The following is a 24,239-nucleotide window of genomic DNA, read 5'->3' on the forward strand; positions in this document are numbered from 1 at the left end:
TTGGTATTTTAATGGGGAGTGCATTGAATCTATAGATTGCTTTGGGTAGTATGGACATCTTGATGATGTTGATTCTACCAATCCATGAACACGGTATGTTCTTCCATCTGTTTATGTCTTCCTCTGTCTCCTTTTTCAGTGTCTTGTAGTTTTCCGCGTACAGGTCTTTTATCTCCTTAGTCAAGTTTATTCCTAGGTATCTTAATTTTTTTGGTGCGATGGTAAATGGGATTGTTTTTAGTCTCCCTTTATGTAAGTTCATTATTGGTGTAGAGAAATGCCATAGATTTCTTGGCATTAATTTTGTATCCTGCTACATTTTGGCCCTTTCTTTTAAGAAGGTTTACATAGAAGCTATTTTGATGATATCTAAAAATTCCTTGAATTCTTTTGCTAACTTTTTTCAGTGTAATTCCATTAGTTAGACTTGTTGAATACTCCTTCCAGGCACAAAAAACCTTGTCTTTTGTCCTTTGGAGTTGTCTTTAGCTCTTGGCACACTGGTTCTCCGGGTGTTTGGCAAATATGAGCAGAATCGCATTTCTTAGAGGTTTGGGGTTATTGTTCATCTATATATCAGAGACTCTTGCCTGTTAGTACTGTAAAATCATTCTTGTTAATTCTGATTCACCGCTGTGGTGAGGACTGGAGTTTGATGCAGGTGACTTCAGTGGTACTTTGTGACTGCTACCCATTCCATCTCCAGCCAAGCCCTGTTTGCCTTTTCACCAGTTCATGACCTTCCTTCTAAAATCTGGATGTATTGAAGCTGTGCTCCCTAAACAGCTTTCTAACTTAGTCATCTCCCTGCTAATTCAACTCTGCTCTTCCCATCATTCTGTCCCTTTAGCACCAAAACCACCTTCCCATCTTTTGTTACAAAGTCATGTTGTTGCTTGTTTATCTTTGGGAATTGTTGACTTTAAGTTTCCCATGGAAGCTTCAGGAGCTTGCTGACTTCTTGTCCTGCTCCCGTTTTCTTCACATTCTTGTACATTTATTTTCTTCAGTAAGATCTTCTGTCTGAGAGTTTAAGGAGCTCCTTTCATTCATAGAGGAAATTCCTTCTTTGACTGCTATCTGTCCTTCCTGATACAGTTTGCTTTGTTTGTTCTCTGTTATGTGTGCCATTCACTGAGAAACTTAAAGCATTACAGAAATCAAACTTTAAGAAAGGTAGGGCAGATGCGCTCTTGTTCAAACAATTCACTGTAGAATCCCTTCCAACAGCAAGGCTTCTAGCGTCCTACTTGAGTTGTATAAGGTGAGGAACTTTACAGATTTTGAACTGCTTTTTAGTAAGGGTTTTTGTTCTCACTATTGAATCTTCAGTTGGAGTTGCTCGTGGACTAGCAGCGGGAGGAGACAGACATTGCAGTTCAACATTGTGATAATATTTAGAACAACATATTCTGAAAATAAAGAAGAGGGACTACGAACTCTGCATGGGAAAGTTGGAAAAGCTTCACAGAAAAGGCAGCATAGGAACTGGGGTTTGAAGATCAGTGACGGAAGCATTCTAGTGCAGGCAAGGAGGTATGAACGATGTACAGGAGGTGTGGGATGGGGTTAGGAATGAGAGGGCTTCACCTAAGGAAGGGATGGAGGTGGGAAGCAGATGGAAGAGGAGGTGACTACTTTGTGAGATTTAGGAGAGAAGAACTTTCTCGCCTTCCCCTTGTCCTCATTCTCCTGGGCCTGCTGTCAGGTCTCTGGTCTCTCCTCTGTAGCTCTGCTTTGGTTGGTTGGTCTCTTTTTTTCCTAGTTTTTAGTTTTACTTTTAGTCTCTTATCAAGGTCTGATGTACCTACCTCTCTTCTCTCTTCTAATCTGTGTCAGTATCAACGTACCTTTGATTCTGACCTAGTGCATTTCTTGCCTCCCTTTCACTTGCTTGTTTGACTTTTTCTTTCATTTTGCTTTATTAAAAAAAAAAAAAAAATTCTTTCACACTGTCTGCTTATATTGCATATGAACAGCAATATATATCTGAGTTGACTCCCTCTTGGGAAATCTTGTAAGTTCAACTTGTCTTTGATACCTATCCAAGTACTAATTATCCATCTCTATGAATTTCCTTTTGTGAAGCATTTTCCTGTGTATTCAGAGATACTACTTCTCATAGGCTACAGTGCAGAATATGACTACTTACATGCTATTTTCTACTTCTTTTGCACCGTAAAGTTGTTACTGTGATGAGATCCAATTCAAACCTCACCTTTTCCCAAAGCTTTCCTCAACTTTCCCAGGTCGAGATGGTAGTACTCTTCTCTGTAATTTTAAAGTATTTTCTAAATATCTCTTTTAAAAATCAGCTTTATTGAAGTATAATTTACATAAAATAAAATTCACCCAGTTTTTAGTTTTGATAAATGTATGCAGTCAGTCATCTAACCACCTCTACAGTCAGGATGGAACATTTCCATCACCACAGAAAGTTCCCTCATGCCCCCTTCACCCCGACCCCAAGTACTGAATTACTGTCTATCTCTATAGTTTTGTCTTTTCTGGAATTTCATATAAATGCAGTCACAAAATTGTTGTTTGTTGAGTCTGCTTTTACTTAACAGGATGTTTGTGAGATTTATTCATGTTGTTTTGAGTATCAGTTGAGTACTTGTTATTGTATGGATGTGCCACAATTTGTTTATCCATTTACCAGTCAATGGATGTTTGGGTTGCTTCCAGATTGTGGGCTATTGTGAATAAAGCTGTGGTAAACATTCATGTGTAGTTTTTTAAATACCTTTTTTTAACATTAACTACCTTTTATTTGGAGGTAAGAGTGAAAGTCCTGGAGTTAGCTATAATCACAAAGGGGCTTTTTGCTAGCTCTGGTTTTGAGAATCTCTAAACTTAAATTCCCCATTTGTAAAATGGAACTGGGTGGAGATTGGAACAGTTGGAGAACACAGGCCAGTTAAACGAATAACGGACTTAAGTGCAAGAGATTCAGTTCAAGTGATCTTGCCAGGAATATGTACCCAATGTTATCAGGTCTAATTTCTTTCTCCCTAAGAGAGTGGCATTTGATAATAGGATTTAGAAATTTTATATGAAATTTCCAGTTTAAGTACTGGCAGTTAAAATGTAATGTTTTGGAAGCACTAATGTGTGACTTGAACAAAAATCCATATGTAGGCATTGATTTGTGGCTGCAGGACAGTTTGAGACTTTTGCTTTAAATCTTCAGCTAATTTTGTGTTTTGTTTTAAAATGTGCATACTTCTAGTAGAATGAACTTGAACTTGTTAGGATTGTGTTACCTTTGTTTTATAGATTAGCATCATAATTTGCTGGTTGTCCAAACTTCCAACTTGAAAACTAACAAATTACTATAAGTGAATTTTATTATTTCCTTAGATTGGAGGGATATAAGAATTCTGAGTGCCTGGTGGGAGAGTGGGACCAGGTTCTTGTTACACTTTGTACTTCTCTGATAGCTGTTGATTCTATTCCAAGCTATGTTTTCCCAGCATTTGGGCTAGTCAGCCACCTTTGTTTGACTTACTCAGAACCCTATTGAGACAAATATGGTATACATTAAACTGTGTGCGTGTGTCTATTAGAAACTGTGTAAGCTGTTATGGGTATAAAGATAAATTTTGTATAAGTGCATTCTCTCGAGTTGCCCAGTATCTCTAGTGAAGCCGTGTAACTATAAAAAAAAGATTGTTTGAACAGTAATAACAATAATCTCTCCGGAGAAGCCCTTTCCCCTTGTAACGTATCTGCCGGTTCTTTATTGTGTACAGAGATGACTAGTTTGCAGCTTTATGAATTAATTGCTCTGTGAACCCAAAGATCTTTTGCTGATTAAACCAGCATAATTGACATTCACCCGTTTAAAGCTGGGTGTTAAATGACCTGTGTTGCCTGCATGTCCCTTATTCACCCTCGTTCCAGGTGGTTGGGTTTTTGTGATAAAGTTTGGAATTTAGATAACCTAGAATTCTGAGTTGAGTTTGGATTTATACTGTCAGTAGCAGCAACATCCCAGAACACCTTATTCCAAGGAAGAATTCTGAGAATAAAAAACAGCCGTCATTTATTGTCTTTTTTTGTGCCAGGGCTAGATACTTTACACAATATCATGAATCACAGTATCCCTGCAAAGAAAGAAGTGGAATTCTTGTATTTACAAATAAAAGAAGGCGAGAATCAGTTCCAAATATTCAGTTACAAAGGAGAACCTTCTATCTTGAATCTAGAATTTTCTTCTCACTGAACAAGCCTTTTAGGAGTATTAGAGTCAAAGAGGCAGCCAGCTTTTCTCAGTGTTGAAAGAAATGATTTTAAAACTATATTAGCAATCTCTTTGTGTCCCCAGCCCATAACCTCTGTATCAGCTGTTCTATAGTCTTGGCTGGTGGTATAGCCCATTTCACAGAATAGGGGGGAATTTTAAGGGAATTTCAAATTGTCTCTAGTCTATATTCATGCTACTTTTGAAAAGTTCAGATCTAAGAAAGGAGACAGTACATCTTGAGGAAGAGCCCAGATCCTTGCTAACATGAGTACTGAGGTTGTTAGGGTACATCCAGGTTGTCCTGTGATGGGTATTTCCACGGAATCTTGCTGTATGGCTCAAATGAGTTCCCACCTGCACCATTGTCTTTCTATGCTGCTGACTTTCATTGTATTGTTTCCTTTTTACATTTTGTAGATTTCTGCAAAACAGCTCCTAAAACAAAATGATTCTATAAAGCTCCAGTCTTCACCTGCATTGACTATTTTGTTTTAATTTTAAAAATCTGTGTGGGGGGCGGGGGAGAAAGGGAGAGTTGGGGAGGGATAGAGTGTAACTTGTGGATTCCATAAGTTTTAATCTTCTTCCTTCCTCTGCCCTCTCCTCCCTAGACAAGAATTATCTCAGGTCTTTAAAATTGAAATTCTAATAGCACTCTCTCTGGAAATTTAAAAGAAAACTAAGGGGTACAATTTAAAATATATTTAATATATGATACTACAATGTTTGAAGCCTCAAATTAACAAGCTACTTATTAGATACTTCAGAGCACATAAAAGATGTTCAGTAAACATATATTGAATGACTGACTTATTTGCAATGTCTTTGTATATGAAGATCATCGAACCTCCTTATCCAGAAGGACCTATGATCTTGGGGATTTCCTATTTCTTGTCAGTCAGCTTTTGTCTGGGCAAGGCATTGCTTTTGGCATTGTAGTGAAACATACATGAAATATAATGGTCAGGAAAGATTTTACAATCTGGTAGAGGAAGAATAGGGAAAACATAAAAAAAAAAAAAAGCATGAAAGGCCAGAGTCTCATTGTTAGAAATCCTTAATGAAGTGGGATTTTAAGTACCTCAAGGATTTGGTGGAAATTATAAGATCAAATAAATATTAGTGTTATATTGATAGAAGAGTAGTAGAAGATGGGGCTGGAAAGATAGTTTCATTGTGTCTGAGTATCTTGAACATTATCCAAGAGATGTTTGAGAGTTGCTGAAAACATGAGCACAGTGCTAACATGATGTGTTAGTTTAGGAAGAATAATTTTATAATGGGACATAACTGAAAAGAGGGGGAGGCTGAAGGCAGGAAGTTATATAGGTCAAATATTGGATTAGTAAATATAAAATGAGGAGGCAAGTAAGTGTTGAGAAAGTGGGAATGGCCAAGGGAAACATACGTGTATTCTTGCTACAAGAGAACTGGCATGATTTAACACAGTGAGTGAGGAGGAGGAGGAAGAAAAAGTCAAGGCTGAGATCCGTGTTCCATGCCTGGATGGCTGAGAATGATGGTACTATTGACAGAACAGGAATGTTTGTATGGGGAGGTAGCATGTTGTGTCTGTGGTATGGGATGTGAATGAACATGGAAGTACCTGGATCTCAGATGGCAGGGTTTGTGCACTTGGGTGTTTAACTATTTTTAAAATATGTTTTTGTTTATTTTTAGAGAGAGAGGGGAAGGGAGAGGAATAGAGAGATAGATGACAGAGAAACATTGAGTGGCTGCCTCCTGCATGCCCCCTACCAAGGATTGAGCCCGCAACCCAGGCATGTGCCCTGACCGGAATTGATCTTGTGACCGGTTCATGGGTCAACGCTCAACCACTGAGCCATACCAGCCAGGCTGCACTTGGGTGTTTAAGATGAAGATGTAGATTTGGGTGTCCTCTAGATAGGATCTTTGAGACACTGAGAGTAGAGATGGTCTCTATGATGATAGGCTTGCACAGAGGCATCCATTTACTGAATGACCTTGGGCAAATCTCTTTTCCTTGCTGATCTTTTTTATTAATATAAAAATGGTTAGACAGAGGGTGGGGGATGGTAATGATGCTAATACTTACTCTACTTCGCCAAATATGAAATGACAGGGTATAGCAGTGTGCCTTAGTAATCTATAAACAATATAAATTTGTGAATATTTTGTTGCCAGAGGTAACCAAGTGTGGCTGGGGTTAGAAATGCATTCTTTGGTTCTGTCTAAAACTGTCCCATGCTTTTATTCTTATACTCTTGAACAACTTAATTGACAGGTATCAAGGCTTCAGAAAGCCCCTAATATCTTATAGTCGATAGTTTTCAGAATAAAAAGTAGCTCTTCCAGAAGCCCTGCTTTCATGGTCTTTCCCAAAGCATTTTAACCAAGCTTCCATATGTTACCTCTGTAGCCCAAAGATTAAAGTTGGGCAAAGCCTTTGGAAAGGAATCAAATAAAATTCTGAGAGGTCTTGTGTCTTCCTCCAAAACCGCATTCCAAGGAGAGATCACATTTGAGATTTAGTGTCTTAGCTCCTTAGGATTCTCAGTAAAATTACTTAGTTTAACTAAGTTTTTGTGGCAAAACAAATTCAAGCCCCATATTTTTTAAACTCTCAGAATGTGAGCATAAAAGGAGACTTTGGATTGACCCAGAGACAGAGTCCACTAGGTAGTATGGTGGAGGCTCACATCGTAAGTACTCCTTGGCTAGGAAAATGCTCTTTCCTCACTCAATCTGAGGGGAAAGATATGTCTTCTCCTTCTTTCCTTACCTCTTTCCCCTACTTTCCCTCCTTAAAGACCAACAGCCTCAGGATTTGGAAAATAAATAATGCAGGTTTTGTGCTAATAATTCCTGACATAAACTATAACCATCTCACTTGAAGTTTACTTGCCTGCTTTATAAAATTTGGAGTTCAGAGAACTGCTGTTGAAGGATAGAGAATCCCTCTTCGCCTGCAGTTGTAGTCATAGGATTTATTTATTTTTATTATTATTCTTAAAATTTTTTTTTTATTGATTTCAGAGAGGAAGGAAAAATGAGAGAGAAATAGAAACATCAATGTTGAGAGAGAATCATTGATCAGCTGCCTCCTGCACGCCCCACGCCCCCTACTGGGGATTGATTCTGCAACCCAGGCATTTGCCCTTGACCGGAATGGAATCTGGGATTCTTCAGTCCGCAGGCCGACCCTCAACCCACTGAGCCAAACCGGCCAGGGCATAGTCACAGGGTTTATATTACATAATAAAGGGAGAGCCAAACCCCCACCTTTCCTCCAGTGTGCTCCTTGCACAGGCAGCCTCCGCTTCCTCAGTGGTTTAGAGATTTGGAGATCTCTCATTGCTGCTGCACCATAAAACAGGTAGTGGCTTGATTTAGTAAACATCGGAAGGACTGTTTGGTTCAACTTTTGCTGGATCGTTTTCAAAAGGAAAGGAATTACTGAATGGGCCATATGGAGTATAGCGGAATGGATGGACTATGTGGTTGATGGGTCCTGGTCTGTGAAAGAGCTTGGGCAAATGAATAACTGTCTTTCTTGTCAAACAAGGGAATCTCATGTGGTATACATATTGTGGAAACCTTTAGATTACCCAGTCAGTGGTTCTTCCTTTGTCCGCCTCTCTCACCCCTTCCCTCCGCTTTCTTCCCTTTCTTTCAACTGTACTTGGGGATTAAGCTTCAAATAATTTATTTAAATTGGGGTCAGAACAGTTATCATCTCTTAGAATTTTGAATCTGGCACAGTTTAAAGACAACAAAGAAAGAATCCAAGAACTCTGCCGACATGAAAGAAATGATGAGCATAAACCAGCAAAGATTATAAAAGATCAAAATAAACCATGGTATATGAATCATATAACAGTGTAAATGTGTCGGCATTTCTTACCTCAAAAAAAATTTAGCCCTGGCCGGTGTGGCTCAGTTGGTTGGGCATCATCCCGTGCACCAAAAAGTTACTGGTTAGATTCCTAGTCAGGGTACATGCCCGGCTTGTGGACTTGATCCCTAGTAGGGGGTGCGCAGGAAGCAGTCAATCTGTCGATGGTTCATTTTGGTAAATTAAACAAATCCTGCCATTTAAACCATTTTGAAGTGTACAATTTAGTGGCATTAAGTACATTGACAATCTTGTGTAACTATCACCACTATCTATTTCCAGAACATTATCATCATCCCAAACAGCCTCTGGTAACCTCTATTCTACTTTCTAGCTTTCTGAATTTGCCTATTCTGGTACCCCATATAATTGGAATCATATAATATTTGTCCTTTTGTATCTGGTTTATTTTACTTGGCATAATGTTTTCAAGGTTCATCCATGATATAGTATGTATCAGCATTCCATTCCTTTTTATGGCTGAGTAATGTTTTGTATGTGTGGACCACATTTTGTTTATCTGTCCATCTGTTGATGGCCACTAGGGTTGTTTCCGCCTTTTGGCTATTGTGAATATTGCTGCTGTGGACATATACCTGTTTGAATCCCTACTTTCAGTTCCTTTGGGTATATATCCAGATGTGGAATTACTTTATGAGGAGCTGCTAAACTGTTTCCCAGCTGTACCATTTTACATTCCCACCAGCAACTCGCACAAGGTTCCCGATTTTTCCATGTCCTCACCAACACTTGTTCTTTATTTCCTTCCTTCCTTCCTTCCTTCCTTCCTTCCTTCCTTCCTTCCTTCCTTCCTTTCCTTCCTTCCTTCCTTCCTTCCTTCCTTCTAATAGCCATTCTAATGGGTGTGTCAGAAATTTTTGAGCATCTACTCTGATGAATGTTGGATGACTCAGAGTGCTGTTTGCCATTGTGAGGATCCAGTTACCTCAAGTTACTAAAGGGAACAGTGGCCTAAGCCAGTGCCCTCTAAGAGGGGCGCAGGGAGATGTTGGCCATCCTAGACAGTATCTGCTTATTCATAAGACATTTTCATTTACAAAGAGCTTGGTGTCAAACTTTTTTCTCTATGTGGATGGTCAGGGATCAGCTGAAACTCTCAGATTCAGAAGGGGAATAATTTAGGAGCTCTTGGATATGTGTGAACTTCCTGGGGCATGCCAGGCAGCTTTTGGGTTTGGCTTTTAAAGATTGGATTAGTGGTTTGCGCAGTCCCAGGGAGGAGCTTTTGTAAGAAGTCCTTTGACTTTACTTAAAACCTTACTTTACCTTTTGCCTCCTTGCCTGATGTACATATAAGCCTTAATGTATCTTCAAATGGAGAATCAAAAAAATCTAGAGTAGGACCTGGTGGAAGGGCTATTAATGAAAAAGATGGAAGCTCTGGGTGTCCAAGTGGTACCATTGCTGCTCATAAATCAATCATTTGCCCATTTCATTGCTTCAGAGAGCTAGTCTCGTTACCAGAATATTCTTCTTGCACCAAGGAGCTGTTGTTGAATAGCTTTGAATGAGTCCTGGCATAGAAAATCTGTTGGTAAATATTATTTCTAATGGATCACAATCTTCTCTTCCTTGAAAAACAAACCTGTACTGGGAACTGGTGAGACAGAGCTGTGAATAAAAGAAGTAAGGGGAATTAATTTAAGTCTTTCCCCAATTTTTTTTTTAAAGAAACACTAGTCTTGAGTTCAGCTTGAGGATAGACTGGAGGATTTTATTATCAAATAAGTTTGGGACATCGAATCTGTTCTATTCACCTATTGGTGATTTATAACGTGCATTAGCACCCAGCACCCTAAAATTTTCAGGAAGTCCTGCATAAAGGCAATATAACAGTTTTGTTTAGTATGGTGTTTTCCAATACAACCCTTCTGTTGAATAAACATCTGACATTCCTTGGAACAATTATTCCTTAGGTCACATATTAAGACTACTGCTTTTTATATTAAAGCCTTGAGTAAAATAGGGATTTTCTTGAGCCCAATGACGTGTGAAGGCATCCCGAAAAGCAAGTTACTATACCTTCCTCCTCAGTGTCACTCCACCATCTTAGTATTAATGTACCCTTTATATCTGGCTTCCTGGTATAGGAGTTAGTTTTGTGTCGTTATGGAAAAGTCTGTGTAATGGTAATTACTATAGAGCAGCGGTTCTCAACCTGTGGGTCGCGACCCCTTTGGCAGTTGAACGACCCTTTCACAGGGTCGCCTAAGACCATCCTGCATATCAGATATTTACATTACAATTCATAACAGTAGCAACATTACAGTTATGAAGTAGCAACGAAAATAATTTTATGGTTGGGTCACAACATGAGGAACTGTATTTAAAGGGCCAGAAGGTTGAGAACCACTGCTATAGAGGCTTTTTTCTGTATAATGGTAATTGCTGTAGAAGCCTTTTTTTGTCCCCGTTCACTTTTGGGTGGGAGATTTTGTTCTTCATGTTGTTTCTCAGTACATATTTGGAAGGGTACCAAGCATTTCTGGGAAATGGGTGCAAAACTTTGGGGATGAGGATAATTTGTTGTGAACTTGGGTCATTAGTTTTAGAGATTTATTATAAGAGTTTATCACTGAAAAGAGGTTCTACTGCTTGGGGTAGAGTTGGCCTTTCCCCCTCATCCTGTTTGCTGCTACCTGAGAGACTAGGAGAGAGGCAACTAAGGACCTTGATGTATCCCAGGTGAATGAGCTCAACCCTTTACATAGTGGATGCCCTCTCTTGGGAATGGGTGTCTTTAATACATTCAGCCTTGCTTGCCGTAGCTATCACAGATGTTGAGTTTCTGAGCTGGATTAGCTGTGGGACAAAAGAAATCATTGGCATAATATACCTATTGATAATAATCATCTTTTAGATTTATTTTATTACTACATCCTAATTTAATATCTCATTTAATTCTCATAACATCCCTATTATATGTTAAGGGAGAATAATTATAATTCCTCAGTCTGTGAGCTAAAACAAAAATTTAAGTTCTAATTCCTAAGTCTGTTTAGTTTTAAGTATGGGATCAAAATTGGAATCCAGGTCTCCTGTCTCCCAAACAAGTGGTCTTTTTTGCCAACTGCATTGACTGAAGTTTTCTTTGAGGCCAAGTGTTTAAGTACAATTTTAAATAAATACTTGTATTTGTATGAAAGTATTATGGCATAGAAAATTCAGTAGCCAGAGAGATGAAAAATGAGGCTTAGAAAGATTGATCTATTCAGTGTTGTAAAGTTTGCAAGTGAAAGCTACAACTAGCATTTAGCCCTTTTTTAATCCAGTGTTTCCCTGATAAACCAAGCTATTGATAGATGTTGTCTTTAGTAGATGCTAATAAATATATGTTGAATACAACTCAATCTCTTCTTAAGTCTTCGACCCTTGCTAGGAAGGTTAAGTTTCAGGTTTTACAGAGTATCAGACTTTTCTCTCAGATCCAGGTTGTAGACCAGGATTACACTAGTCCACTTTGTGGAATGCCTCACTTGAATTATATGCCTTTTGGGGGTCTAAGTAATAGTTCTAGATAATGCAACTGACCTCTTTCTCACAGGAACCAGGGGAAGAGTGAGGACTGAGAATACATATCAGCAGTAGGACCAACCATGAGGCCACATAAGGAGAAGCTGGGCCAGAATTAGCCTTTGGCAGGAGCAGGGATCAGTCAGTCCACTTAGACTGCAGCACTGGATTGAGATGCATAACTAATTGTCTTTCTAGGCCCAGGCTGGGCACTTGATGGTGTTTCTTAGGCTAGAACAGTAGCTCAGAATGCCAACCCACCAGAGGGGAGAGCCCAATGAAGAGCCAGGAAATAAAAATGATTATACAAGAGATGAAATTAAATGTTGCAGGATATTTTCTCATACGGAAGAGAAAGTGAGTGGGAGCTTTACTTTAACATTAAGTATAGTACATCTTTTGTATCACAAGAAAAACCAGCCTATGTTAATATTTTAAGAATTTTTTTAATGTCACTAGTTGTTAATGACCAATTCCATTTTAGAACAAATAAAGGAAGGAATGGTGAATTTCAGAATAGTTGGTACTAAGAAAGGACCAAATTCTTGATATTGCAACCACAAGACTTACTTCTTTAAAGTGTTCTTTGTTAAGGTCGTTTTGAAAGGTCAGCTTGTTTTTTAATGGTGCTCAGTGAAGTTGCTGTGTGTTGCTGTTTGACAGATTCGTGCAGAAAAGAAAAGCAGGGATCTCAGCAGCTGAACTGAAGGCACTCCAGGGAGACCTGCCGTTGATTGTGAAAATCATCTTCGATCCTGAAATTAAAAGTAAAGCTGGAAAGGAATTTACAAACAAGAAAAAAAAGAAGTTTGGGATCGGACTTACAGGATCTGGGCTTGGAAATGCCTCAGGTAAATCATCTAGAGCAAGTGTAGGGTTTTCTGTTTCCCCATGGCAGAAAGTCCATGTCATTGCTTCTGTAAGTTCTCCAATTCGTAACACAACTTGACACGCTATCTTTTTAAGACAGTTTCCTTCTGATTTCAGCTAGTTTTGAAGATACGAACTTTTTTCTATTGCTGCTTCTATTTTCTGCTTTGCTATATAGCTTTAAATAATGAGCGTGGCACAGGGAATTCGGTGAATGGAAATTTAGTGAGAAAGGTGTACAGATCTGCTGGCTTTATGGGAGCTAAACCAACTCCCCTGAAAATTAACCTGCCACCAAAAGCCTATTTTATTCTTTCTGTCTTCTACTTCACAATTGTTCCTTTCCATTCATGCCTGTTGAATTTAAAAGTAAGAGGAAATTGTGTATGTCTTTCATACACATACACCCCCACACACATATATACAGGTGTAGGTAAAAGTAGGTCTACAGTTGTGAGTATGCAAAAGTTTATTCTTGTATTATTTACTCTATTTTCCAAACAACTGTAAGTCTACTTTTGCCCACCTCCCACAAAACATGTTTAAGAGTGATTATATCCATTTATATTACTACTTTGAATTCATCAATTCTGGTTTCAGGCAATCACTGAAACAATAAATGAAGCCCTGTTAGTCCCCACTCTGCATATACAACTTCTTCCCTTCCTCCTGTCATTATCTTTTACCCTCTCCCCTCTTTGTGTTCAGTGCTGGGGAGAGATCTAAAAATAATGAGAGGGCCCGGGTGCTTAGGTGGCTTTATGTGAGGCCAGGCAGAACTATGCCCTGAGCGAAGGAAGTCAGAAACTTGCTGTGACTGTGCAGTGACTCGGAGGCAGGCAGCAGAGGCAGAGAATGGGATTTGCTGGCTGATGTTAAAAAGGCCAGCGGCCTGCCTCCACCCCAACCTCCCTGCCAAGTGGACCACACATACTCATTCAGAGTTCTTTCCCATTCAAGTTTTAATTTGCTGTTTATCAAATACTTGAATTTAGAACTATAAGACACTTATTTTGAGTTTGCAGTCTGGTAGGGTTGGGGAAAATCAGAGAAAGAAAAGAATGGGGTGGGATGTTCCAATGAAGGAAAACATGATGAGAGAGTATGTATGATAGTGTATAAAGGTATATGTATACAAAAATGTAAACAGATAGACTAATAATTTTTTAAAGTTTCAGCAGAAACTTGCTGAAGAAGAACAAAAAGGCAAAGAGGGAATTTTTATTTTTCCCCATCCTCTCCCTTCATGCAAATTCAATTTCAGAGGGAGGCTTTTTACTTGTTTGGACCAATTTAGGCGTGTGAGGCCCGCCTTTACTCTAGAGTGATTTATAGAGATGTTGAAATGGAAAAGGAGGATGGATTAACTCTGGGTGCTGAGGCTTTTTTCCCTTTCTTATTTATTATAGGATGAATTGTATCCTTTTCAGGAGTCAGGATTAAAGCTACTGAGCTCCCAGTTACTGGTCTCACCCAGGGATTTTGGATATTTGGCTAATTGTATCTCCATCATGTTCCTGGAGGCATTTGTTGACTAGAGATACCCAAGTTCTCTTCGAGCTTGTTTTGAGGACTCACTTAGGAGTATAGAGTTAGACTGACCCGCTACCTCCATAGACCCCAGGAAATGGCAGTTCTCCTCTTCAGGGAGTTAGTACAGAGAGTTAGTAATTAGAGATGGATTTGAAGAATATTTATAGCCTAATGAAAGTATTCATTAGGTACTGTATGCTGACTGGTGGCTAAATAAGCTTTAGTTTTTAGAGGTTAAGTATTAGGAACAATTGGCACTCATTTCTTTCTGTTTTTTGTTTTTATGCATTTAGTTATTTTCCTAATATAAGCCCACAAGAACAATTGGCACTCATTTCTTTTTTTTTTTTTTTGGTTTTATGCATTTAGTTATTTTCCTAATATAAGCCCACAGTTAAATGCTAATTAAATGTCTTAGATGTACTACTAAACAGTAGGAGAAACAATTGTTTTCTGAAAATAGTAGGTGTGGGGATGGGGCAAATTTGCAATAAATTGGTCTTGAGTAGTCTTTCATGTTCTAAAATTAAAACCTCTCTGTTGTAGCCTAGTGTAAGCGGAATGGATCCGCCTTTTGGGGATGCCTTTCGAAGCCACACTTTTTCGGAACAGACTCTAATGAGCACAGATCTCTTAGCAAACAGTTCAGATCCAGATTTCATGTATGAACTGGTAAGTAACATTTGCTTGTATTCTTTGATTTGTGGTAAAAAGTGTTGTGGTAGAGATTTTTACTTAGAAAGGCCAAATTTGATTCTTGTGATTGTCAGTCTAGTAATTTTAGAAGGATGTATGAGCCCATTGAAAATAGTAAGAGGAATGGTTTTCTGAATATCCTTAGTCTGGTTTTTGATGAGGATGGGAAGCAGTCTTTCTTTAATATGTCTAAATACTAAAGGACTTTTCAGCTGGGAAATTTAAAAATGGTAACATTGAGCAAAGCATACACACACAGAATATGAGATAAAAAGTAGCAATTCCAAGCAATATCTGTTTTTTAACATAAAAGTGGCATACACACACAGAATATGAGATAAAAAGCAATTCCAAGCAATATCTGTTTTTTAACATAAAAGTATATGACGAAGCAGCCTTTCATGTTAGTCCATTAGAGCTTAACTGAATTCTTTGTAATGGCTGCATAGTCTTAATCACATTTTAAAATTGCATCTCTACTCATGAGGAGTATTTTATTTGCAAGGCTAAAAGTTGTTACAAGGTCTTCAAAGAGCTTCTTTTTCTGTGGCTGAGTTCCAACTCTCTTTGGATTGCTCTTTGCCTCTAACTTTAAGTTCTCATTTAAGAAGGCATATTCTTCTGTGATGAAGGTAAGGTCTTTACTATTTGCTTTGTAAACGAGCTTGTTTCTAAGGAGGTCCCACTATCCTTCTAGGTCAAAGATCAGGAAATATAAACTTCTTTTCAGGAAGAGTGTTTAAAGTAAAGTTTAATAGGCCTTGATATTTGCACCATACTTCAACCTCTCAAGGGACATGTTTTCCCTCTTTTTTTTTCTTGCCCAAGGAAATGATGTTACGTATATGGAATGGTAAAGTTTCATGTAAGTAGCCTTTATCTTAAAATAAAACAGAGCAGAGTTCAAGCACTTGTTCATCAATTTGATATATGAAAGTGGATGGAGGTGAATATTTCTTTCCTAAAATGTGGTGTGTTATTTTTTAAACCTTTCTCAGGATCGAGAGATGAACTACCAGCAGAATCCTAGAGACAGCTTCCTTTCTTTGGAGGACTGCAAAGACATTGAAAATCTGGAGTCTTTCACAGATGTCCTGGATAATGAGGGCACTTTAACCTCAAACTGGGAGCAGTGGGATACATACTGTGAAGACTTAACAAAGTACACCAAGCTAACCAGCTGTGACATCTGGGGAACAAAAGAAGTGGATTACTTGGGTCTTGATGATTTTTCCAGCCCTTACCAAGATGAAGAGGTCATAAGTAAAACTCCAACTTTGGCCCAGCTTAATAGTGAAGACTCGCAGTCTGTTTCTGATTCCCTGTATTACCCAGATTCACTTTTCAGTGTCAAACAGAATCCTTTGCCTTCTTCATTCCCTGGTAAAAAGCTTGCAAGCAGAGCAGCCGCCCCTGTGTGTTCTTCTAAGATTCTCCAAGCTGAGGTCCCTTTGTCAGACTGTGTCCAAAAAGCCAGTAAACCCACTTCAAGCACACAAATCATGGTGAAGACCAACATGCATCATACTGAGAAGGTGAACTTTCATGTTGAATGTAAAGACTATGTTAAAAAGGCAAAAGTAAAGATCAACCCAGTGCAGCAGAGCCGGCCATCGCTGAGCCAGGTTCACGCAGACGCAGCAAAGGAGAACACCTGCTACTGTGGGGTGGTAGCAAAGAGGCCAGAAAAGAAAGGGACGGAGCCTCTCCAGGGTCATGCCACTCCAGCTTTGCCTTTTAAAGAAACCCAGGAACTACTACTCAGTCCCCTGCCCCAGGAGGGTCCTGGGGCCATTGCTGCAGGAGAGAGTAGCAGCCTTTCTGCCAGCACATCGGTCTCAGATTCATCCCAGAAAAAAGAAGAGCACAATTATTCCCTTTTTGTCTCCGACAACTTGGGTGAACAGCCAACCAAATGCAGCCCTGAAGAAGAGGAGGACGACGAGGAGGATGTCGATGATGAGGACCATGATGAAGGATTTGGCAGCGAGCACGAACTTTCTGAAAATGAGGAGGAAGAGGAGGAGGAGGAGGAAGATTATGAAGATGACAAGGATGATGATATTAGTGACACTTTCTCTGAACCAGGTATTGTAATGCTTAGAGGCTTACAGACTGACCTGTCATTTCCTCTTATGTGGAAATAGGAAGTTTTGCTGTGGATGCTTTCTTTGTCTTAGTGTGAGGATTAAATGACTTAATATCTTGGCTCAGATATGTAATTGCTTTTTATCTATTCAGACAGCTCTAAAATAACCACTTTTGCTCATATTGTGGCTCATATGCTGATTCCTCGAGGGCTACTTCTAAATTTATTTTATGCTAAGTGACCTGATTTATCATTCTCTTGAGCAGCTGTGCAAAGATGCCAAGAATTGATTGGCTTAAAAATATTCGCTTTTTATGCACCAGTCCCTCTGTTATTGTTGAGGTAAGTTAGGAGTCCCTAGAATGGGGAACCAAGGGATGATGGTTTATGTTACTCATGACTATAACCAACAAAGCCTACTGAGTGAATAATGTAAAAGAGAGCTTTTTCTTTATCTGCTGCATCTCTTGTTTGCACAGTATTTTTCCACTTAAGAAAAATACCTGCTCTAATTGAATAAGCATGAAGGAGACTGTTTTATTTATATAGAGCGCTTACAAATAGAGGGAGAAAGTGAAACCTGTGGGGAAGTGGTCCACTTCAGCATTTACATGCTTGGGCTGTTGCTGCTGTTGGCTTGTGCAGTTTATTTATGAAAATGGCATTGCCAAGTGGAACACAGTTAATACACAAAGAAGTGAAGATCTTCAAGTTTAAGCAAAAGTTATTTTTTTTTCCAGAAATAATGTTGATATTGTAACGCCTACGTGAAAAATCAAGTTATTAAAAAACCTTACACATTGTCAAAGAAATCCCTTTCCGTTTGTTATGATGATTGCTGGAATTGCCAGCAGTCAGTATAAACATTGGTATTTAATTTTTGGAAGGGTTTTTAAGGCATAGTAGCTATATTGTAGGCACTGAAGCACTGTTATTACTGAAAGACTCCTTTTAGTGCAATCTTACTATTACACAAATGCTTAGCTTGATGTATTTGATACAACCAAGTTGTTTGACTTGGGTGTGGGGTTGCAACTAAGGAAAAGGTACATTAAGTTTAATGTGGAGGAAAGGAGGTTTTGCCTTTTCTTTGGTTTAGTGTAGAACTCTGTATAGTCTAGATAGAACAATTGTCTTTCCTCCTTAGCAGGAAAATTTTTCAACAAACTAATAAAATCTGCTTTGAAATATTTCAAGGGAAGTTGTCTTTGTAGCTGGTGGTTTACTCAGCTCCCTCCCATAGGAAGACCAGTGTGGTCCTCAAGTCTGGCAGTCAGCCCTATTGTTTAGAATTAGGATAGGAGGGTAGGGGAAGGGAGACCAACAGGAGACAGGTAGTAACTAAGGGAAATGGAAAGTGGGAGAAAGGAAGTGCCAGCTGGTGTTTAAAGGAATAGATAAATCAGTGAGTAAATCCCCCAACCCGGCAAGGAGCTATGCTATCTGCCCCACTTCTGGTTTTAGCTTTTCTTTTCTTTGACTTTTAACTTCACTTTAAATTCATTCTTGAGCTTTTTTTTTTTTTTTAATATATTTTTTATTGATTTTCTACAGAGAGGAAGGGAGAGAGATAGAGAGTTAGAAACATCGATGAGAGAGAAACATCGATCAGCTGCCTCCTGCACATCTCCCACGGGGGATGTGCCCGCAACCCAGGTACATGCCCTTGACCGGAATCGAACCTGGGACCTTTCAGTCCGCAGGCCGACGCTCTATCCACTGAGCCAAACCGGTTTCGGCATTCTTGAGCTTTTGACTTGGTTTTGTGTTGGGAGCTGAGTGGGTCCATGAAGAGAGGCACTTGGTAGATTGACCCTCATTTCCATTTTCTCAGCCTTTGACTCTGATAAGGCAGGGGAACCGGTGTTACAGGTGGTATTGTCCAGTTAGGCCGCATTTCCTTGCTGGTGTGAAGAAGCAACCAGCGCTGCTTTAAAACAGAGCTAGGGCTGGCTCTCCTCTTGGTGCAGCTTCACAGTGCTGAGTGTTTGGATGGCATTGAATTCACTCACTCTCAGTTGACTTCAAGTACAACCTCCTTGGTTAGTATCACTTATTAGTTCCCACAAATGTTAATGAATGATGTTCTTAAGTCAGTACAGTTTTGTGGTTGTAACTGGGCTTTATTCATATTTGCTAATGAAAATTTCCCTGTTTCTTGAAAGAAAGAGCTAAGCAAGCGACTTTAGGGATGCAAAAGTGAATTATTGGTGAGAAGCAGGAAGGAATTCTTTGAAGCTGAAAAGTGGGAATAGTTATAGTTTCTTCAGAGTGCTAGTTTTAGAGTGGGTTGATTGGTTTAATTTGCAGCGGACAGTTTATAAAGGCCCTTTTGTGGTGACTAGCTCCCTGGATGCTGGTTCTTGGCAGTCCGCTGCTACAGTGCCCAAGCCTACAAAGCTCTAGCAGAGGTGTAAATGGAGTTTCAGTCCCGACTCTGGACTGGCTCCCAGGTTTTAATAGAGCCTATTCTGTGGTCAGGCTACATGGCTTGGGGTCATGGAGTTACATGGGGTAAGATTAAGACTTGGGCCCCCAGAATGAGAGTTTATTTTGTAATCCCTACTAAACATTTTTACGATCGACTTTACCAGCTTAATGGCAGTAATCCTCACTAACCAAAGATGTGTGATTGGAATTTTAGGCAATAAATAATCCTTTTTTACTTTCTTTTGATAATCATGTCAGGAAGGAATGAGATCAGTATGGTGACCCATTAAATGAAAAAAAAAAAGGGGGGGAAAGGCTCGTGGGAAATGTTTGAGTGCCTCCTTTTGTGTCTGGCACTGTGTGTATTAGGCATTGGCTGTACAGAGGTGAGCAGAATGGACATGATCCTCGTCTTCATGGAGCTCAGAGTTGACTGGATCTATTTACTGTTGTATTTTCTGTTTTCTTTTTTTTTTTTAAATATATTTTATTGATTTTTTACAGAGAGGAAGGGAGAGAGATAGAGAATTAGAAACATCGATGAGAGAGAAACATCGATCAGCTGCCTCCTGCACATCTCCTACTGGGGATGTGCCCGCAACCCAGGTACATGCCCTTGACCGGAATCGAACCTGGGACCTTTCAGTCCGCAGACTGACGCTCTATCCACTGAGCCAAACCGGTCTTGGCTTTCTGTTTTCTAATACATTTATGTGCTGTGACTTGCAAGAGGGAGGTGCAGGATGAGTTTCTTACAACTTATTTGACCATAGAACTCACTTGGGTATGAAGGCATATCTTATAGTAATAGTGTTTCTCAGAACATGTTTTGGGAGATATTTAAAAACATTAAGTGCTAGACCAGTGATCTGGGAATATAATATTTCTGCATTTTACTGGATCATGGTAGTCTCTGTATTAAAAGGTGGATGACTTTAGCTACCAAGTCCATTGTGTGTGTGTGTGTGTGTGTGTACATGTGTGTACATTTGTACTACAGTGTATGCTATTAGAAAATGTGAAAATATTAGGTCAAAGAAAACTGATGATCCTTTAAGTACTTAAAAAAAGACAACATATATAAAGTAAGTAAAACTGGTAACTAATTTGGGTGGGATAGAAGAAATAAAAATCTTCATGACTCTGAATTTAATGTGGAATGTATATGAAAAAAAATCCACTCAGACCTTTTAACTGGATAGGCACAGGGAAAGTGGGACATTCAGCTGGAGCTAAACTCCTTGAGTTATGGGGCCTCAGTCAGTCCCAGGCTCTGCCCAGTCATTTAAACCCTCCATGAGTGTTTCTTTGTGAAAAGGAGGCTAATAATCTTGTCCTATCAGGTTCTTATAAGGCTGAAATGAAGTATCTGTAAGTGAAATATGTAAGGACAAGTTGCTAGCTAAGGGAGCATATCATATAGTGTTGGGGACATGGGTTCACCCCTTTCAGGCCACACTTCTGTGAGCTCTCACAAGTGCACGTAACCACCACCACCTGAGGAAGTTGTATATAAAAATGTTCGCCTGATGCTTGGGGCTGGAATAGACTTAAATGTGGAATACCAGTTCTTGATGTTGGCGGGAAGATGGGAGTGTTTGGGTTGGTCCATCTGCCAGTGTTAGGTGTTCCCAGGCATATGAGGGTAATCTCTGCGAGCCAGTAATTTTTGGTTGGCCTGGGCAAGGGCCTTTTTAAAAAGGCCATCTCAGGTGGCACAATGCGGCCATTGCACCTTTTCCAAAGCTACGTGGAAAACTGGGAACAAGATAAAATCTTCCGTTTGAAGCAAAGCATTCACACAAGTAAAAAGGCCAAAGCTATATAACAGTTTTTAAAAATCGGACTTCTAGAAATTATTGTGTCACTGGACTTGTGCATTATTTCTTAAAGAAGAACCTAAGGTTTGCGGTCCCACTGCTTGCCATGTTGTTCTAAAGAACCACAGGTGCACTCTAATGCTGTCCAGCACTTGTCCTGACTGTTGCCTCAACATCATTTGGCTCTTCAACTGATTCTCTTTTTAAAGGTCATGTGTATTGAGGCATAATTTTCACACAGTAAAATCCATTCCCTTTGTGCACACTTCTGTGAGTTTTGACAAAGTGCATGTCATAATGTAATCACCACACTCAAGACAGAAGAATTTGTCCCCCCCCCCCAGTTTCTCTCATGTTCCTTTATAGTTAGTCCTTCCCTCCACCCCCAGCTCCTGGCAATCACTTTGTCCCTATAATTTTGCCTTTTCTAGAATGTCATGTAAATGGAATCATATTCTTAATTCTTAATCTGAATAAAACCTGGAAAAATTATTTAACCCCCCCCCCCCCCCCCTGCAAACACTCAGATGTCATCACTTTCTTAGTATCAGTTCCAGAGGAGTCACATTTTTAGTAGGGAAAGTGGTCATTTTGCTTGGCCAGTGCAGCCCAGTTTTTTTCTGGCCACCTTAGGTTTAGGATGTGGACATCTGTGCATGGCCCATCCCCACTACCCCAGGTACCTAGCCCTAGTGCAGTGATGGTGAACCTATGACACGCGTGTCAGAGGTGACACGTGAACTCATTTTTTTGGTTGATTTTTCTTTGTTAAATGGCATTTAAATATATAAAATAAATATAAAAAATATAAGTCTTTGTTTTACTATGGTTGCAAATATCAAAAAATTTCTATATGTGACACGGCACCAGAGTTAAGTTAGGGTTTTGCAAAATGCTGACACGCCGAGCTCAAAAGGTTCGCCATCACTGCCCTAGTGCATGGAATACATACCCGGTGGGCATTCTCTGAGGGTACCTGAGATTGAGGCGTCAGCCTGTATTGGGACTGACCAGTTATCCCAGCAGCTCAGAATCACGTATTTTCTGAAATTTCCTGTTAGTAAGGAAAACAACTGCTTAAAAAATGAAGTAAATGCAGATTGTTTCCAGTAAAAATATTAGAATAGGCATATATGTTTGTTTGTTTGTTTTTAATATGGAAAGTTTCATGAATTTGCATGTCATCCTTGCGCAGGGGCCATGCTAATCTTATCTTTATCGTTCCAATTTTAGTACATGTGCTGCCGAAGCGAGCACGGCATATACGTTTTTAATAGCCTGTGTGAGAGCTGCCATTTGTGTGCTTTTACAAAAGGGGTGGGGTGGGAGGCACTGCTGCCGCACAAGATTCTGCCTAGTACGACATCACCCCAGAAATGCACACAGCTTTCTGTTGGCATGTGTCAGAGGCATTAATATTAAAAAGAAGACATTTTAAGATCACAGGATAGTGGCTAAGTACCATTATCTCATGGGGCTTTTGACATTTCTGTAGCTGTATTTCGTTATTCTCTCAATCCTATGTGAAGATACAGAGTGTCATATACCAACGTATGAAAACCAAAGAGAAACACCAAGAGGATAGTATCTCTGTCTGAATATTTTGAGTTAGAGATTCTATATGAAAAGTTATTTTATAGACCTGGTTTATAATCTTTGACATGCCAGTGATAAGCAATGATGTTTTCAGATGAAAGGAAATGTATCAAGTGACAAATAGAAGGATCTTTTTGTTTGTCCTGATTGGTTTATTGAAATCTGTGGCACTTAAACATTGGGGTGGGGGCTTTTTTTTTTTTAAGGCTATGAAAATGATTCCATGGAAGACTTGAAGGAGATGACTTCAGTATCCTCTCGGAAGAGAGGTAAGAGAAGGTACTTCTGGGAGTACAGTGAACAACTCACACCATCACAGCAAGAGAGGATGCTAAGGCCATCTGAATGGAACCGAGACACCTTGCCAAGTAATGTGTATCAGAAAAATGGCTTACATCATGGTAAGAGGGTATTGTGATCAAAGGTTTTGTGTCACTTTACATGTTTAATCATTGTATGTAGGTGTTCAACCCTTCCTAGCAAACTGGAGAGCGGAGCAGTAGAGCTGCTGTGTTTGCACAAATCGCTTTACCAGGGTTGAGCACCATTACCGAAACAGGGAGGCAAGCCTGTGCAAAAATGATTTCATGTCTAGTTACTTCCAAGAAATGATTAGGGAATTGCTGATTTCTGGCCTGTCACAGTTGCTATATAAACCATAGGGTTGGAAAGAAAGAGAACAGGCTCCAGCACTCATTTTCATTCTCATTCAGTCTCGAGGCCTAATATAAATGGGGAGATTGGGATCCACACAGTGGTGGGGAGAAAGAGGAGGGGGAGGAAAAGAAAGGAAAAATAGTTGTATGAGAAGGAATGGAGAGAGAAGAGTGGAAAATAAGGGTTGAGAGAAGTTTATAATCTTGGGTCAAATTTCGAATTGTGAACCCAGGACGATATAATTAAATAGAATTCCTTCTGCAAAAAATGTTATTTTTATGTTAATCCAAAATCTGTTCCATCCTTTTACATTAACCCATAGTGGAGGGCATTAGTAAGTTTGGTGCTCAGTACACAGTTTAATAATCACTCATGCTGCAGACTTGAGTTGCTAAGCATTTTTGACACTGGAATTGGATCAGAAGTATATGTGTGCCTCATTTTCCCTGGTACCCAGGTCTATACTTCACTGTCTCTCAATGAACAAAAACCCAGTTTTTGCCTTGAGATCAATTTTTCTACCTCAGTGAAAAGACAGGACCAGTAAATAGGTCCAGAAAGCATGTGGAGAGGACTAGGAAAGTTGTGTGGTGTACGTGGTTCTGAGGACAGAGCCATCCCTCGTTTGGCATATAACTCTTCCATGAGTTATATACCAAACTAACCAAAGAAGACCTTTCAAAAAAGGCAACCTTTACTTGATGGACTTTTGAATCCAACACAAGACTCTATATATTTGACACATGTTCAGTCAGAGCATCAAAGATCTAAAATCTCCAAAATCTTTTTCTGACCATATACGGTATTACACCCTAGCCCTGATGTTTGTGTGCAGGTGAACTTGTACTCCAGTCCTAAAGTTTGAGATGCTTTTTACTATCATGCAAA

At 39.4% G+C, this 24,239-nt stretch overlaps 1 protein-coding gene across 7 annotated transcripts in view; it reads left to right on the forward strand.

The window, feature by feature from the left end:
• CREBRF (CREB3 regulatory factor) overlaps window positions 1-24,239 on the forward strand; it is a 44,757-nt gene that overhangs the window by 4,225 nt on the left and 16,293 nt on the right. For 4 of the 7 annotated variants that reach the window (XR_001364655.1, XM_014550354.1, XM_014550356.1 and 1 more), the window contains exons 1-4: window positions 12,324-12,511; window positions 14,610-14,735; window positions 15,758-16,847; window positions 22,901-23,095. Coding sequence is in view for 6 of the 7 variants with exons in the window: in XM_014550354.1 (XP_014405840.1) it covers window positions 12,503-12,511; window positions 14,610-14,735; window positions 15,758-16,847; window positions 22,901-23,095 (1,420 nt within the window). In the remaining variant the exon portion in view is untranslated. Of the gene's footprint in view, window positions 1-12,323; window positions 12,512-14,609; window positions 14,736-15,587; window positions 15,625-15,757; window positions 16,972-22,900; window positions 23,096-24,239 lie in introns of those variants that run through there. The other 3 variants (XM_014550355.1, XM_014550358.1, XM_014550357.1) reach the window with 3 other exon arrangements.

The sequence above is a fragment of the Myotis brandtii genome, unplaced genomic scaffold (assembly GCF_000412655.1).
Source record: "Myotis brandtii unplaced genomic scaffold, ASM41265v1 scaffold6, whole genome shotgun sequence".
In the NCBI taxonomy this organism is placed as follows: Eukaryota; Metazoa; Chordata; class Mammalia; order Chiroptera; family Vespertilionidae; genus Myotis; species Myotis brandtii.